Consider the following 13,193-nt stretch of genomic DNA (forward strand, 5'->3'; position numbering starts at 1 on the left):
GCAAATATACGAGTATAGGATTGGAGACCTTCCAGTTATTATTATTTGTCACCATATTGCCTGAAATTGCACTGTATGAAGCAGTCCTAACAACAGCTAAAAACATTAGTTTATTAGTGCTCCAACCTTACTCTTATGCACAGCCAGCCCAAGAACTACTACACACAGGGCTCAAATCACACACTGACAAGGTTGCTAATAAAAGCATGGCAGCACTGCTGGTTTAAGCACCGTGTTACAGAAAACTTTGTACATTATAGCACAACAAGGCATTGACACTGAAGCAAGAGTGATTGTGCTAGCTCAAGGACACAGCATAATTCAGTGCAAGGCAACTAACTCATAGGCAGTTCACCAGTTGAGGGCAGAAAAGATGCATTTTGGCTTCTTCCTACTATACACATCCCCACTATTTCCCATTATATCTTTACACCGTTCACATGTTCAGACAGTACTTCTATCCTGGGGCCGGGGGGAGAGCTTTAGCAGCCTCAATTGCATTAAACTCTGTATATTCTACTAAGTTTAAATTAAATGCTGGACTTAGATAATTGTGGTAGCTGTATTAGGAGATAAATATCAATCAGCTACAGGTAGAGAACACAGAAGTTAACCATGAACACAGCCACCATTAAAGTCTATAATTTGGAAATATTTTATTTTAAAATCTCTAATAGGATATTAGGACACTGATCTTTTTGCTGCAATGACCCTTTTACCCCAGAATGATACACAAGAACAAGTTTTGTAAAAAATGGTTTTATCAGTTCCATTTTTGTATAAAACACATGGGAGAAACCTAGCCAATCAACACACAAATTGCTGCCACGTAACAAGGTACTTTTGTGTCAAACTTTGAATCTAAAGAACATACAAATGTTTTAAGTCTACAGTCAATTGTCTATGCTCTTCCATTTAACTATTTTTTTAAAAAAATTCCACATATCCCCATATTTCTTCTGTCCCAGTTACAGTACAATGACAGGGAGGAAGAGGGCTGTTTAAAACTCCTCTCTATGCAGTTTTCTGCTGCCCCTTCTTTCCAATCAGAGACTTGTGGATGTGAGGAATTACACCTATAAAGAGAATAATGGATTAGAACTGAATAATACACAATAGTTCAGCACTCATATCAATACATGCTCAAATAACATATTTTGCTAACTCTGTTAGAACTATGCTTACCAAACCCTTCAATAAAAATCCACCTGAACACACAAAGAGAACTGGGATGTAGCTATGTAGCTGTATTAGATCGAATGTTGACTCAAGGCCTCATTTTCTTGTTACAAAGACAACTAAATCGTGCCACACAGAGTTACTATACTCTGGGGTGAGGGGTGGGGAGAAGGAGGGAATAATCTGGATTGTGTTCTTCAGGTTAGGTTCCCTCATGTTATACCAAGATGGATGTGAAGATTTACTGGGACATACTGAGAAGCAGAACTGCATTCCCTGGCCTGGTTTGGAGCCTCAATTAAAGAGTTATAAATGATTGGGGAGGAGTGCTTAGAATGCTCACCAACAACAGATGGTGCAAAACAGTTTACAGGAGACCTACTCTATACCAGATTCACCTAGTACAGTAGTCATGATGAAATACAAGAACCCATCACTATCAAAGCTGCTACTAAGTCAGCAAACTAAAAACCACACCCATTTGGTTCATACAGTGATAAGAACTTTCCACGGCAGTACATGCAACTACAACGTAAATCAACTGTGTAACATTTTGCCAAGCAAAATACCGGTAAGCAGTTTTCCACACACCCTGGCATAATCAGAAATCCAAGTAAGAAGAATATCATGATTCTACTTATCACTTGGAAAACTGCTTATCTATAACATCCTGCAGAGTAGTTAAAGGGATACTGTGAAGTTCAGCCACCCTGTCTCCAAATATACTTTTCATATCCAAGCTTTCCAGAAGCTCTAATACTACATACCTCCACCAGCAATGGTAGCTTTAATAAGGGAATCCAATTCCTCATCACCACGAATAGCAAGCTGCAAATGACGAGGAGTGATACGTTTTACCTTGAGATCCTTGGAGGCATTACCTGCCAATTCCAAAACCTGTTGGAAGAAACAGAGCTTTGTATGTCAGCCTCCTAGGAAAATACTGAACAGTGAAATACTGAAAATACTCAAAACTAAGTTACAAACTGCAAAACAGACTACTTTTTTCATACATTTAGTAGATTCAAGGCAAAAGCCCAGGTACCTAAAACTAAATTTTCTTTTTCTTTTTTAAAAACAACAATCTACTACTATTCCTTGAAGATGATCCAGCAGGCTCAGCCCTACTCCCTTGGTGCCTCAGATGATTTTGGTGGGAACTATTTCTCTTCTTGATCAGGGAAGGTCAAGGATGAGGGCAGCAGTGCTGCCTGAATAATCTTGAGCCACACTGGGCAAAATATTCCTTCACTGCAAGAGGTTGGACTAGATGACCCTCATGGTACCTTCCAACCCTACAATTCTATGCTTATGACTCCACATGGAGTCCCCGCTTTAAGAGCCTTTGGGGGCTATAAAGTAGGACCAGTATTCTAAACAAACAAGTCAGTTTAAGCTGGGGTGGGGGGCATCAGTTCCAGATAGAGATCTGGCCCTTGCAATTCTTCCTGGGTCACACCCCTCATAGGCCTGGTTTTGTACCTCAAGTGCTTTTGCCTGACTGGAATATGCCCTTGAATTCTGATAATGTTTCTTTTTTGTCTAGATGATGGTGTCACAGCATGTAAAATTTACATTATTTGCACAACACACTTTTGTCTGGCCCCCACCCACCACTGGCAAATACAGCTCAGGTTGCTCTTGAGCTGAAAAGGGTTCCCCACCCCTTGCTGCATGTTTTCCCCCATAGGTAGTGAGCTTTTCCCATAAAATGTTTTGCTTTCATATTCAGGATACAAATGTATCAAGTGTTCTGAACTGCAAATAACCTCTGGGTCAGATTCTGTCTTTACCTAAAAGGCACAAGTTCATTTTATTATCTCTCTCACACCCACACACCCCTATTCCTCACAATGTTTTAATGTGTGTCATATTCCCCACCCCACCCCACCCCACCCCACCCCAGGAATATGTTAGATGGGAAGTAAACAACTAAATTAAAAGTGTAGGCCAAGAAAGCAATTCTTTTTTTCTGGATTTAGCAGAAACACATACTCACCCCAAATTCAACCATGCAAAAAACTAAGCCAGAGAGAAAACATAATCAAGAGAGTATGTTAACCATTAAAGCTCTTGCAGAATTGTTTGATCTGGGCAGCTAAAACACAGGTTTTTAAAGAGAGCAGGAGCAGCTAGGTTATGCTACTCTGGAGGTTCCTGCCAGGCTCCACAGACCAATCTATTATCTGGGTCTTTGATTACATTCAGATCATGTAGTCTAACAAGATCAATTTTCAGAACATACCTCAGCAGTGAGATATTCGAGAATTGCAGCACTGTACACAGCAGCAGTAGCACCAACTCGTCCATGGCTTGTGGTGCGAGTCTTCAAGTGTCTATGGATACGACCCACTGGGAACTGAAAGCAGAAGGACCTGTTCAGCATACATGGTCAAAGCCAACACTGCTCTTCCAAAGGTAATTAATTCTGACATCTGGTTCAGTGAACTATTTCCAGAGAGAGAGAGAGAGGGTGCATTTAATACAGGCACCTCATCTAATAGAACTAGAGTCAGGATTTGAGTTACAGTTTTGTTTTTTAACAGACTGGTCATCAAATGCCAAGTCACACACAGTTCTTGCACTGCATTATCTCAAACTGGAAATGGAAGGGAGTGATGTGGTCTGTGTTGCAGTTCAAGCTGGGTTTCACAGGCCAAACTGCCCGGCACCAGGCTTCTTGACAATGCTTGCAAACCAGTACTGAGCTCCATGAGGTCATTCATAAATGTAAAAACAAATTTTCAGCACTAGAAAGTAAGCTATGTGTCTTATTCTTAAGGCAGTGTAACAGCTTCCACAGTGTATATGGTATTATATTCTTAATTTAATAAAATTCTAAAGAAGTTCATAGGGCAAGCATTCAAATAACTGGCAAAGATTAAGGACAACAAAGTCCCTGCAACTGACCTATCAGACACACTATTATTTTTCTTAATACAAGAAGCTTAACTTCTCCTCAAATAAACACACAACTCAACAAAAAACAGATTTTTGCCAGGAGTGGGAAGTTGGGGGCAGAAGAAAGAGACAAAACAGAAGAGTTGCCTCTTCTGGTTGAAGAGGCAGGAAAAATTATAACTTTCTCACAGGGAAGGGTGCTTATTTGCCAAAGCCATAGGAAGCACATGGACAAGTCAAACAAGTAAAAGACTTAGGATTATAAAAAGTGTCAAAATGGCAAACAAGCTGGAGAAAGGAAAACATGATTTAAACAAACAGGCAAAACATGACCAAAAAGATGACGGCTCCCAAGAGCTCATTTAGCATTTTACAAAGCTAGACTCAATTGGTTCCCATGGCCTCCAAATGAGATATTGGTGGGTTAGGTCTTGCTCCTAACAAGATTTATAGGTAAGTGAACAAGATTTCCACATATCAGTTCAGCAGCTCTGATGAGATATTCTCATGGATGGTAGTATCTCTAGCTATTATTTAAGGCTGTGTCTGCCAAAACTCAGGTGTCTAATGATGTGCAGGTTGTCACCAGGTTTCTACTCTACAGATGTCCATGGCAGGAATATTACCTGGAGGCTACTAAGGTAATTATCTTGTATCTGTTACTCTGATACTTAGATGCATTCTATGAAACCATTTGCCAAAACTGAGCTTGTCAAAAGATTTGTCTGAATACTGTATTACAGTACAGTATTGCAAAACACCACACCAAAACCCAGGTGTGGTCAATACAAAACTTCAGAATGTTCTAGATATCCAAGATGTACCAGACCTATCCTTATCAGTTTTTGGATCTCGGCAAGGGGGAAGTAAAGAGCTCATTTGGCTTAGGAAAGATAGTTTACACTGAATATAGCTAAAGGCTGTAGTCAGAGCACTTTACATTAAGGATTAGGGCAAAACACAGTATCTCTTTAGCTACTCAAAGCATGTTCAATTCCATGACACGTCTACCTGGTGTTAAAAATACCAGAAACAGTCTTTTAGGCCAAAGCTTAAACAGCATGCCCCTAACAATCTGAATAGGGCAGAAACCAGAGAACTAGTGTCAAGTTCCAGGCTGAAAGTCAATTGACTGTAAGGGGGCATCATGTAACTCCTGCCAGAAAATGCTTAATGTGCAGATGGTCTGATTTGTGTTTCCTCCTCTTATAAGAGATGGAACTGCCTTACGACGCTGATATTTGATTTCAGGGAAATGAGCACAAGGAGAGAGCAGACAGACAGGTGGTTGTGAGAGAGGGAAAGACAGGCAATCATGGAAGGTGACAAAAAATGCAGTAACGGGAAGGGAGACTCAGCTCCCCAGGGAAGCAGGAACCAAGTTATTTTTAATTAAAGTAATGCACAAATCCTATGCCAGCGTGGTGTAGTGGTTAAGAGCGGTAGACTTGTAATCTGGGGAACTGGGTTCGTGTCTCCGCTCCTCCATATGCAGCTACTGGGTGACCTTGGACTAGTCACACTTCTTTGAAGTCTCTCGGCCCCACTCACCTCACAGTGTTTGTTGTGGGGGAGGAAGGGAAAGGAGAATGTTAGCCGCTTTGAGACTCCTTCGGGTAGTGATAAAGCGGGATACCAAATCCAAACTCTTCTCCTCTTCTTCTTTTTCTATGCATGTCTACTGAGAAGTAAGGCCCACTTATTTTAATGGAACTTACCTTCAAATAGCATGCACAGGACTACAACTTTAATATTTCAGGGTTGATTTGGAATGAAAATTAGTTTTATTTAGTTGAATTTTTGAAAGACTTATAAAATGACAAAACTTTTGCTAACTCTCAGGAACCCTCAGGAACTAAAACTGTATGTTTCTTCAGTGTGGGAGTATCTAGGGAGGTTCCTCAAACTTCATCATACAACTAAGGGGCAACAGATAACAGCTGCCATCTATATTAGGTTCTAAGCATGGTAAAGCTTTCCCAGAAATCCTGTCCATTTTTATTTCAGGCAAGTTGATGTTAGGAGGGAGCAAGAATCATGCAGAACTGAATTAGAGATGATACAAGGTAGAAGAAAGCAAGGTAAGGTGAGATGAGATGGAGGGAGACAGAAATAAATAGGGAGGTGAAATGATACCGAAGGAGAGAAAAGGAAAGTATAAAAAATTATGAGAACAAAATGTGGAAAAAGACATAAGCAGAAAGAGAAATGAAGCAGATTGGTGCATGGTATATGGTGAGATGCTAGCACTATTAAGTATCAAGAACGAAATAAATAATACTATAATAATACCAACAATAATAATACTGCCTTTCATCCAAGGATCACAGGGCAGTTTATAATATTAAAACACAAAAATGTGAAGATTGCTAGTACAGTATACATCATAGTTATTACAATGAATGAACTTACCTGAAGTCCAGCTCTTTGTGAGCGAGACACTGCCTTTGCCTTAGCTTTTCCACTGTCCTTGCCAGCCTTGCCTCCAGCCTAAATAAGAAATAAAAACATGAACGAGATCTACTGCTGAACATGTCAGCTGAAAGGAGAAGAGCTTCTAAAAATCCTATCTTATCACCACTGTTGATAATACATGGTTGCTGGGGTAAAAAAATGTAATTATAGATCTCCTATAAATTCAAAACATGCAGTCTTGATGGAATATTTAGAATGCAATTTTGTTCTTCAGGTCATTCTCTGTTAAAACAAGTGCAAGAGGGCAACAGTAATTTAAAAGAACCTAAAGACTCTAAATTGCTTTTAAATATGCCAATATGTAGAGTATACAAGCTATTGCGCCACAATTCTAAGCATACTTTTAAATACATTTTAACTAAATCTAATTAGGGCTACAATCCTAGTTTATTTAATTTATTTTGGGGGGGATTTTTATACCATCCTTTACCAAATCGTAAGAGGTGATTTACAAATTTAAAATGTTATACATGCCAGCAGCTATTTTCTACATGCAAGATCATATGAAGACATGTTCATGTTCATGGATACAACTTGCAGTGGCCAACATTATTAAGGTAGTCCCAGAAGTGCTACTGTAATTATAAGAATGACAGCTATTGGCTGTATCTACATGAAGCCTAGTTCACAGAAAAGCACATTCAAATGGTCTCATGCATAAGGATCATGTAAAGCTGTTAAGTGGTTTGCAAACACAGGTGTGAGCAGGCCGATATGGAGTTTTTCATTTTAATACATCTCAGTGGTGTGGGACGGAAAATTTTCTAGAAAGTTTTCTGTTTTATAAATTCATTAGAATAGTAACAAAGTGTAGTTGCCAACTACAAATGCTATTAGGTAAGTCTGGCAGTTTCAAAGTTGTTGTTTTTTTGCTTTGTTTACCAAATGCAAGTGAAATAAACATGCTCAATTAGCTGTCTCTCTGGGACATCAGAATTTTTTTAATGCAAACTACACTGATTTGCATATTTTTTCACATATTTTCTAGGATGTTTCAAATCCTGAAAACTAAATGTTTTAGATTATACACACTTTTCAGGATTAAAAATATTGCTCACAAATAAGCTGACTTTAGTTGTGTGCTATAATACTCAAATCAAATTAAGTTTGCACAGAGAGCTTCTGGGAATCCTGAAAGCTATAAACTCTCTTTTCACAAGCTGAACCAATAGCTACATTCCTAAGCACTTGCCCAGGAAAAAGGTCTACTGAACACTTAAAGACTCACTGTACTTCTGAATAAAAATACATAGGATTACACTGTAAAATATCCAGGTTTTTATTACGTTTCTGCAGACCACACAAGTGCCAAGAGGAGTGTAGAGTTGCATTCATGAACTTCAGTCACCTAGAAAATATTTTGCAACTTATACATTGAATTAATTAAATAAAGTAAGGAAAGTGAATAATTTATAGACTACTTGGTTTTGACCCTATATTTTAAGGAATGTTAATAATTTGGGCATTTTATAATGTGAAACTCTAGTGCCAACAAGAGAACATACGGCCTACACCAGAGTTAACTTAATAGTGTTCATGCCATTTATCCGGATAGTAGTCAAAGGAGAAAAGCTAAGACAGGACCAAGTGAAGGTTTACATACAATGAATCAGAATCTGTATGTCAAATACACTGCCAGTGATGTACTTCAAAAACACAAGGTATAACAGTCAATCTGATCCTACAAATATGCTTTAGCTGCTGCACTGTAAATAGGTTTTCCCCCCAATATTAGCTAATGAAGGGTGTCACTGACCACCAACAGGCTTTAAAGGGGTATCACAATCTCTGTAAGGAAGAAATGGATGAGAACCATATATTTTCTCCACCTTTGGCAGCACATCTATGCTGGTACCACACCAGGAGCAATGACAGGTGTGGACTTGGTTTTGGGTCCCTAACACTCAAGTTATGTACTGATAAGCCAATTAAGAGACTCCCATCAAGCTAAATAATCTAACTGAACACGCATATATATCTTTAGCAAAGGAAATTATTTTTATCTACTTTATTGAAGAAGGAAAAGTGGTACAGATGCCAAATGATAATACCAGATATTTTATCGTATTTACTCAAAGATAATGCACACTTTTTTACCAAATTACCTGTATGTTCCAAAATTTAGAGAGTGCATGAGATTTGATGGCACATTTACATTCACCAGCAAATACTTTTTTGGTTTCAAGGTTTTGAAAATTGAAGTGAGCATGAGATTCGATGGCACATTAGATTCGTGTAAATACAGTACCTTATAACAACATGGCTGTAACTAGACTGTGTTCACTTAAGTGCTACTGAAACTTATGAACATGTGATTTAAGACAATTTCATTCAATAATCATTTCAGGTTACCTCCGTGTCAGGTTGAACAACCCTCACCAAGAAAAACACTTGTTTCAATGGGGCATATTCACAACCTGAGACAAATAGCTATTCAAAAGCTATTGACACAGCATTGAGATGCTCACATATTGCATAAACCAGGGGATTAGGAACTTGTTGCCCTCCAGATGCTGTTGGACTCCAATTCCCATCTCCCTGATCATTGGTCATATTGACTGAGGCTGATGGGAACCAACAGACACAGGCTGCTCATTCCTGACAATCACTTTTGTGCAACCCTCAGATATGGGTAAGTGTTGCATGTAAACACCTGCACATATTGAGAACCTTGCCTACTGTTTGGGCATTTTAACTGCAGTTAATGTCTTGCTGCTCCGTTGTCTCCATTTTTTTTTAAAAAAATAAGCTATATATTTTATATCCATATTTCCCAAGACTTCTCAAACTAAATTTGAATTTTCTGTTGAGACAAAATGCATTTTGTGCAAGCAAAGCTATGTGTTAGAGGATGTGTAAGATGAGGGACGCAGGTGGCGCTGTGGTCTAAACCACTGAGCCTAGGGCTTGCTGATCAGAAGGTTGGCAGTTTGAAGCCCTGCAACGGGGTGAGCTCCCATTGTTCAGTCCCAGCTCCTGCCCACCTAGCAGTTCGAAAGCATGTCAAAGTGCAAGTAGATAAATAGGTACCGCTCTGGTGGGAAGGTAAACGGTGTTTCCGTGCGCTGCTCTGGTTTGCCAGTCATGCTGGCCACATGGCCCAGAAGCTGTCTGCAGACAAACACCGGCTGCCTCGGCCTATAGAGCGAGATGAGCACCGCAACCCCAGAGTCGCCGCAACTGGACCTAATGGTCAGGGGTACCTTTACTTTTAAGATAATGGATATCTTAACAGGCTTACCTGGAACTAAATTATCACCAGATTAAACCTTATTAAGTTGCTAGTTTTTAAACCCCTGGTGTTGGTTTCACTTCTCACTGTTTTACTATTTTTATACTGTCTGTATTGGACTATTTAATTTAATTTATTTTTAAGCTGTATTAAACATGTTTAGTCAAAAGGCAGAGTAAAAAATGTCTTAAATATATCTTACAGTTTGCTCAAAGACTGACTTTACTATTAGTTTATAGTATTTTAAAGAAAAATGAAAGCCAATTATGTAATAAAAGTCAGGCTCAATGGGTTATAAAACCTTTTGCCAAGTATCAGTTCTGTCACATTATATTCAGTGGTTGAATTAACCATTTACCCAGTCACATCAGCTGCACCAAAAAAGATGAGCCCTGTAGTCTATGGTAAGCTTATGATGAAGTAGAAAGATAAGATCTTAGATCAGACTGTCAGTACTAAGCCTGTTTAGTCCAAACTGCCCCAAGTTCAAGGCAATGCTCCCTATGAGCTATGCTTAAGATTATATTTATATTATGAGACAAAAACAGTCAACACAGCTGGAATCTTACTTGAGATTCCTCTAAGGACACAATGCTAACTGCATGCAGACAGTACATTAACAAAAGCTGCTCATTTCTGCAAGTAATTTCTTTAGAATTTAGAATGCTATATCAAACTTGAGTACTGTAACTTGTAAAGTAAAATTGAAATATATTAAGTTACCGATATATCCAAGTGATATAGAAGAACTGAGCAGAATGAATAATAATTGCCAAATTTTCCAGAAAAGCTTTTAAGCTCTACATGCATAGCTTTTAAACTGGACAGGCAAACTTCAGTGCCACCTTATTGGGACAGTCTCTACATTAGGTTTATTATGTAAATAACTGTGATTAAAATGTTTTTCTATTGGGCATTCAACTATAAGAATATATAAATTATCTTGTATCCTTTAATAATTTACATTAACTTTGAATACATAGAGAACAGGTCAAGTCACTTGCAGCCAAAGCAAGAAGTGATAACTCCTTACCTATTAACCTGCTCACTGGAATTTACCATTAAGTAAAATACTTAACAAAATTCCTGCTTGGAAAACTAAAACCTTAAAGTAGAATTGCAACCACATTAGCAGTGAAAATTATTCTTTAGCCTGCAGGAACTGTCAACTGCCCATTTGCAGCCCAATCCTACATGGTTTTATAAAAATTAAGTCCCACTGAGACCAACTGGACTTAGCGCCAATTAAACATGGTTTAGATGGGTGTTAAGTCCCCTGCAACCAGTAGGATTTGCTTTTAAGTAAACATGCATAGGCTCACGCTGCATTGGAAGGCAGCACATCTTCAGACGTCATTCGCCTATAACCCCGTTGACTTGGCGAGGGGGGAGGAGCAGAAAGGCCACTTCCCGAAGTGGCAGGCAGGGGCTCCAGTGCGCCAGGCTGTCACATCGAGAGCCGCTTCTGGCGGGACCCGTCAGACTCAAGCTGAGGCCCGCGTGAGGAAATAAATCCGGAGCGCCTGACGTTTACAGCACTACGTTGCTAGGAAATCTCTTCCCAGATGTGCCTTAGAGAGGCGAGGAGGTGGTGACGAGCCGGCCTGGTGGCACCGCTTGGCAGCTGCCACCTACCACCTCCAATTGCCTGGAGAAGCAACGAGGCCCTCTGGCGCGTCTGGGACGGGAGAAGCCCGCTCCGTTAGTGAAGATGGCACATGCTCCGCAAGATTCCTCCCTGACCCAGAGCCAGGCTTCACACGTGACACAAGGCAGACCCCGGTTTGCCACCAAGCGCGCACATGCCTGACACTGGAAGTTGCTCCGCCCGGCTCTGTTTTCGCCACCACCAAGAGTATCCGCCTGAGACTCGCGTCACACGCGTTCACACCTTTCTTTTAAAAAACCACCTCCACCAGAAAACGAGGTACACTCCGAAGCGTGGAGGCCCCGACGGAGGCGGGGCTTCCAAGGCGCCTCGTAAAATAAAGGCAGGCAGCAGCGTCATCCCTCACTCCCCCCACCAGCCCTTACCAACGGGGGTTCCAGGTCACGCGTCCCTACCCCATGACACGCGAAGGTTTGCCGAGCCTCAATATCCCAACTCCAGGACGTCTCAGGAGAAGCCGGGAGCGCAACTTGCTCGGGTCCTTCCCCGCCCCCGACACCCTTCCCTTAGCGCCGGCGTTGGAAATAAGTCGGAACCCCGCAAGGTCTTCCTGCCTGGGGGTCCGGAGCTATTTCTCCACAAGGTTCGCTTCACCCTGCCCCGCGTCCTTATTTTTCTTCCCCGCTCACCATGGTTCCGTCGCTGCCCTGTGAGGACCGGTCCCGATTCCGAGCTAGAGCCGCCTCAGAAAGTCGACAGACAATAACCCGCCTGAGCGCGAGGAGGGAGCCTGGCCTGCCGCGGCCACCGCGAACCAATCAGGGCAAGCCATGCTAGTTTGAACCTCCCGCCTTGACCAATCCAATTACTGCTTCTTACTTCCTCGCGCAAGCTCCGCCCCACGGTCCGTTTAACGGCTGTTTTTTTTTTTTTTTAACAATCATCAACCACCCACCCCCCTCTTCCTTTGCACACGGCACGTAGAGAGCGAAGGGGGCGGAACAAGGCGTCGCTCCGCGTAGGAGGGAAGTGTGTGGAGTGACTACCCTTTTGACCAGTAAACGACAAAAACGGTCGTACAGGAGGCGGTATCAACTGAGTAACAGCACTTTGAACCAATCGGGAAGAAGGAGAGTTTCCCGCCCATATTGTCTCCCCCGCCCCTGCTTGTTTGTTTGCGCGAAGAGAGAAAAATGGAGATTGCGGCCTGCGCGGGGGAGGGGGGTGTTATTTCCCTCATATTCGAAGAGAGCGCTCGGTGGGTCTCTAGCCTGCGGACCTCATAAAGTCTCGCCATTAAGACAATCGCGCCTTCTATTTCGTCTGAAAACGGAGGACGTCAAGAGGAGGCGCTTCCACTTCCCCCCCGCCAAAAACTGCACAAACAAGGCGAACGCAGGAAGGAGACCGCGCGGGCTCCTTGCAGAGCCCTTCGTAACGGTCTCTTATTGTAGGCCGCCCTGCGATCCTTGGTTGGATGAAGGGCAGAGTAGAAATGCAATAACAGCAGCAGCAGCAGCTCCCCCTGCCGCGCATTCTTCCATGGAAGGAAGCCCCACCAAGTTCCTTCTGAGGAAACGTGGCTCTCCTTGCCTATCGCCTCCGGCGCAGCCCGATTCGGCTTTACTCGGGTGTAGCATCAAGTGAGAGAGACTTTTGTTGTTGTTGTTTAGTCGTTCAGTCGTATCCGACTCTTCATGAGCATGCCAGGCACTCCTGTCTTCCACTACCTCCTGCAGTTTGGTCAAACTCAAGTAGCTTCGAGCTCTCTTCTCATGAGGTGGCCAAAGAACTGGA

The 13,193-nt window shown here is 41.7% G+C and overlaps 1 protein-coding gene across 1 annotated transcript; it reads right to left on the minus strand.

Annotated features, from left to right (window-relative positions):
* Positions 1-743: 743 nt before the first annotated feature.
* Positions 744-12,229, minus strand: LOC117052218 (histone H2A.V). Its single transcript, XM_033159002.1, has 5 exons — positions 12,086-12,229; positions 6,493-6,570; positions 3,425-3,538; positions 1,947-2,076; positions 744-1,076 (listed from the first exon to the last, which is right to left on the minus strand). Exons 1-5 carry the CDS (start codon positions 12,086-12,088, stop codon positions 1,015-1,017), a joined length of 387 nt encoding a protein of 128 aa, XP_033014893.1. The 5' UTR covers positions 12,089-12,229; the 3' UTR covers positions 744-1,014.
* Positions 12,230-13,193: the final 964 nt, after the last annotated feature.

Source organism: Lacerta agilis, chromosome 8, assembly GCF_009819535.1.
Source record: "Lacerta agilis isolate rLacAgi1 chromosome 8, rLacAgi1.pri, whole genome shotgun sequence".
Lineage (NCBI taxonomy): Eukaryota > Metazoa > Chordata > Lepidosauria > Squamata > Lacertidae > Lacerta > Lacerta agilis.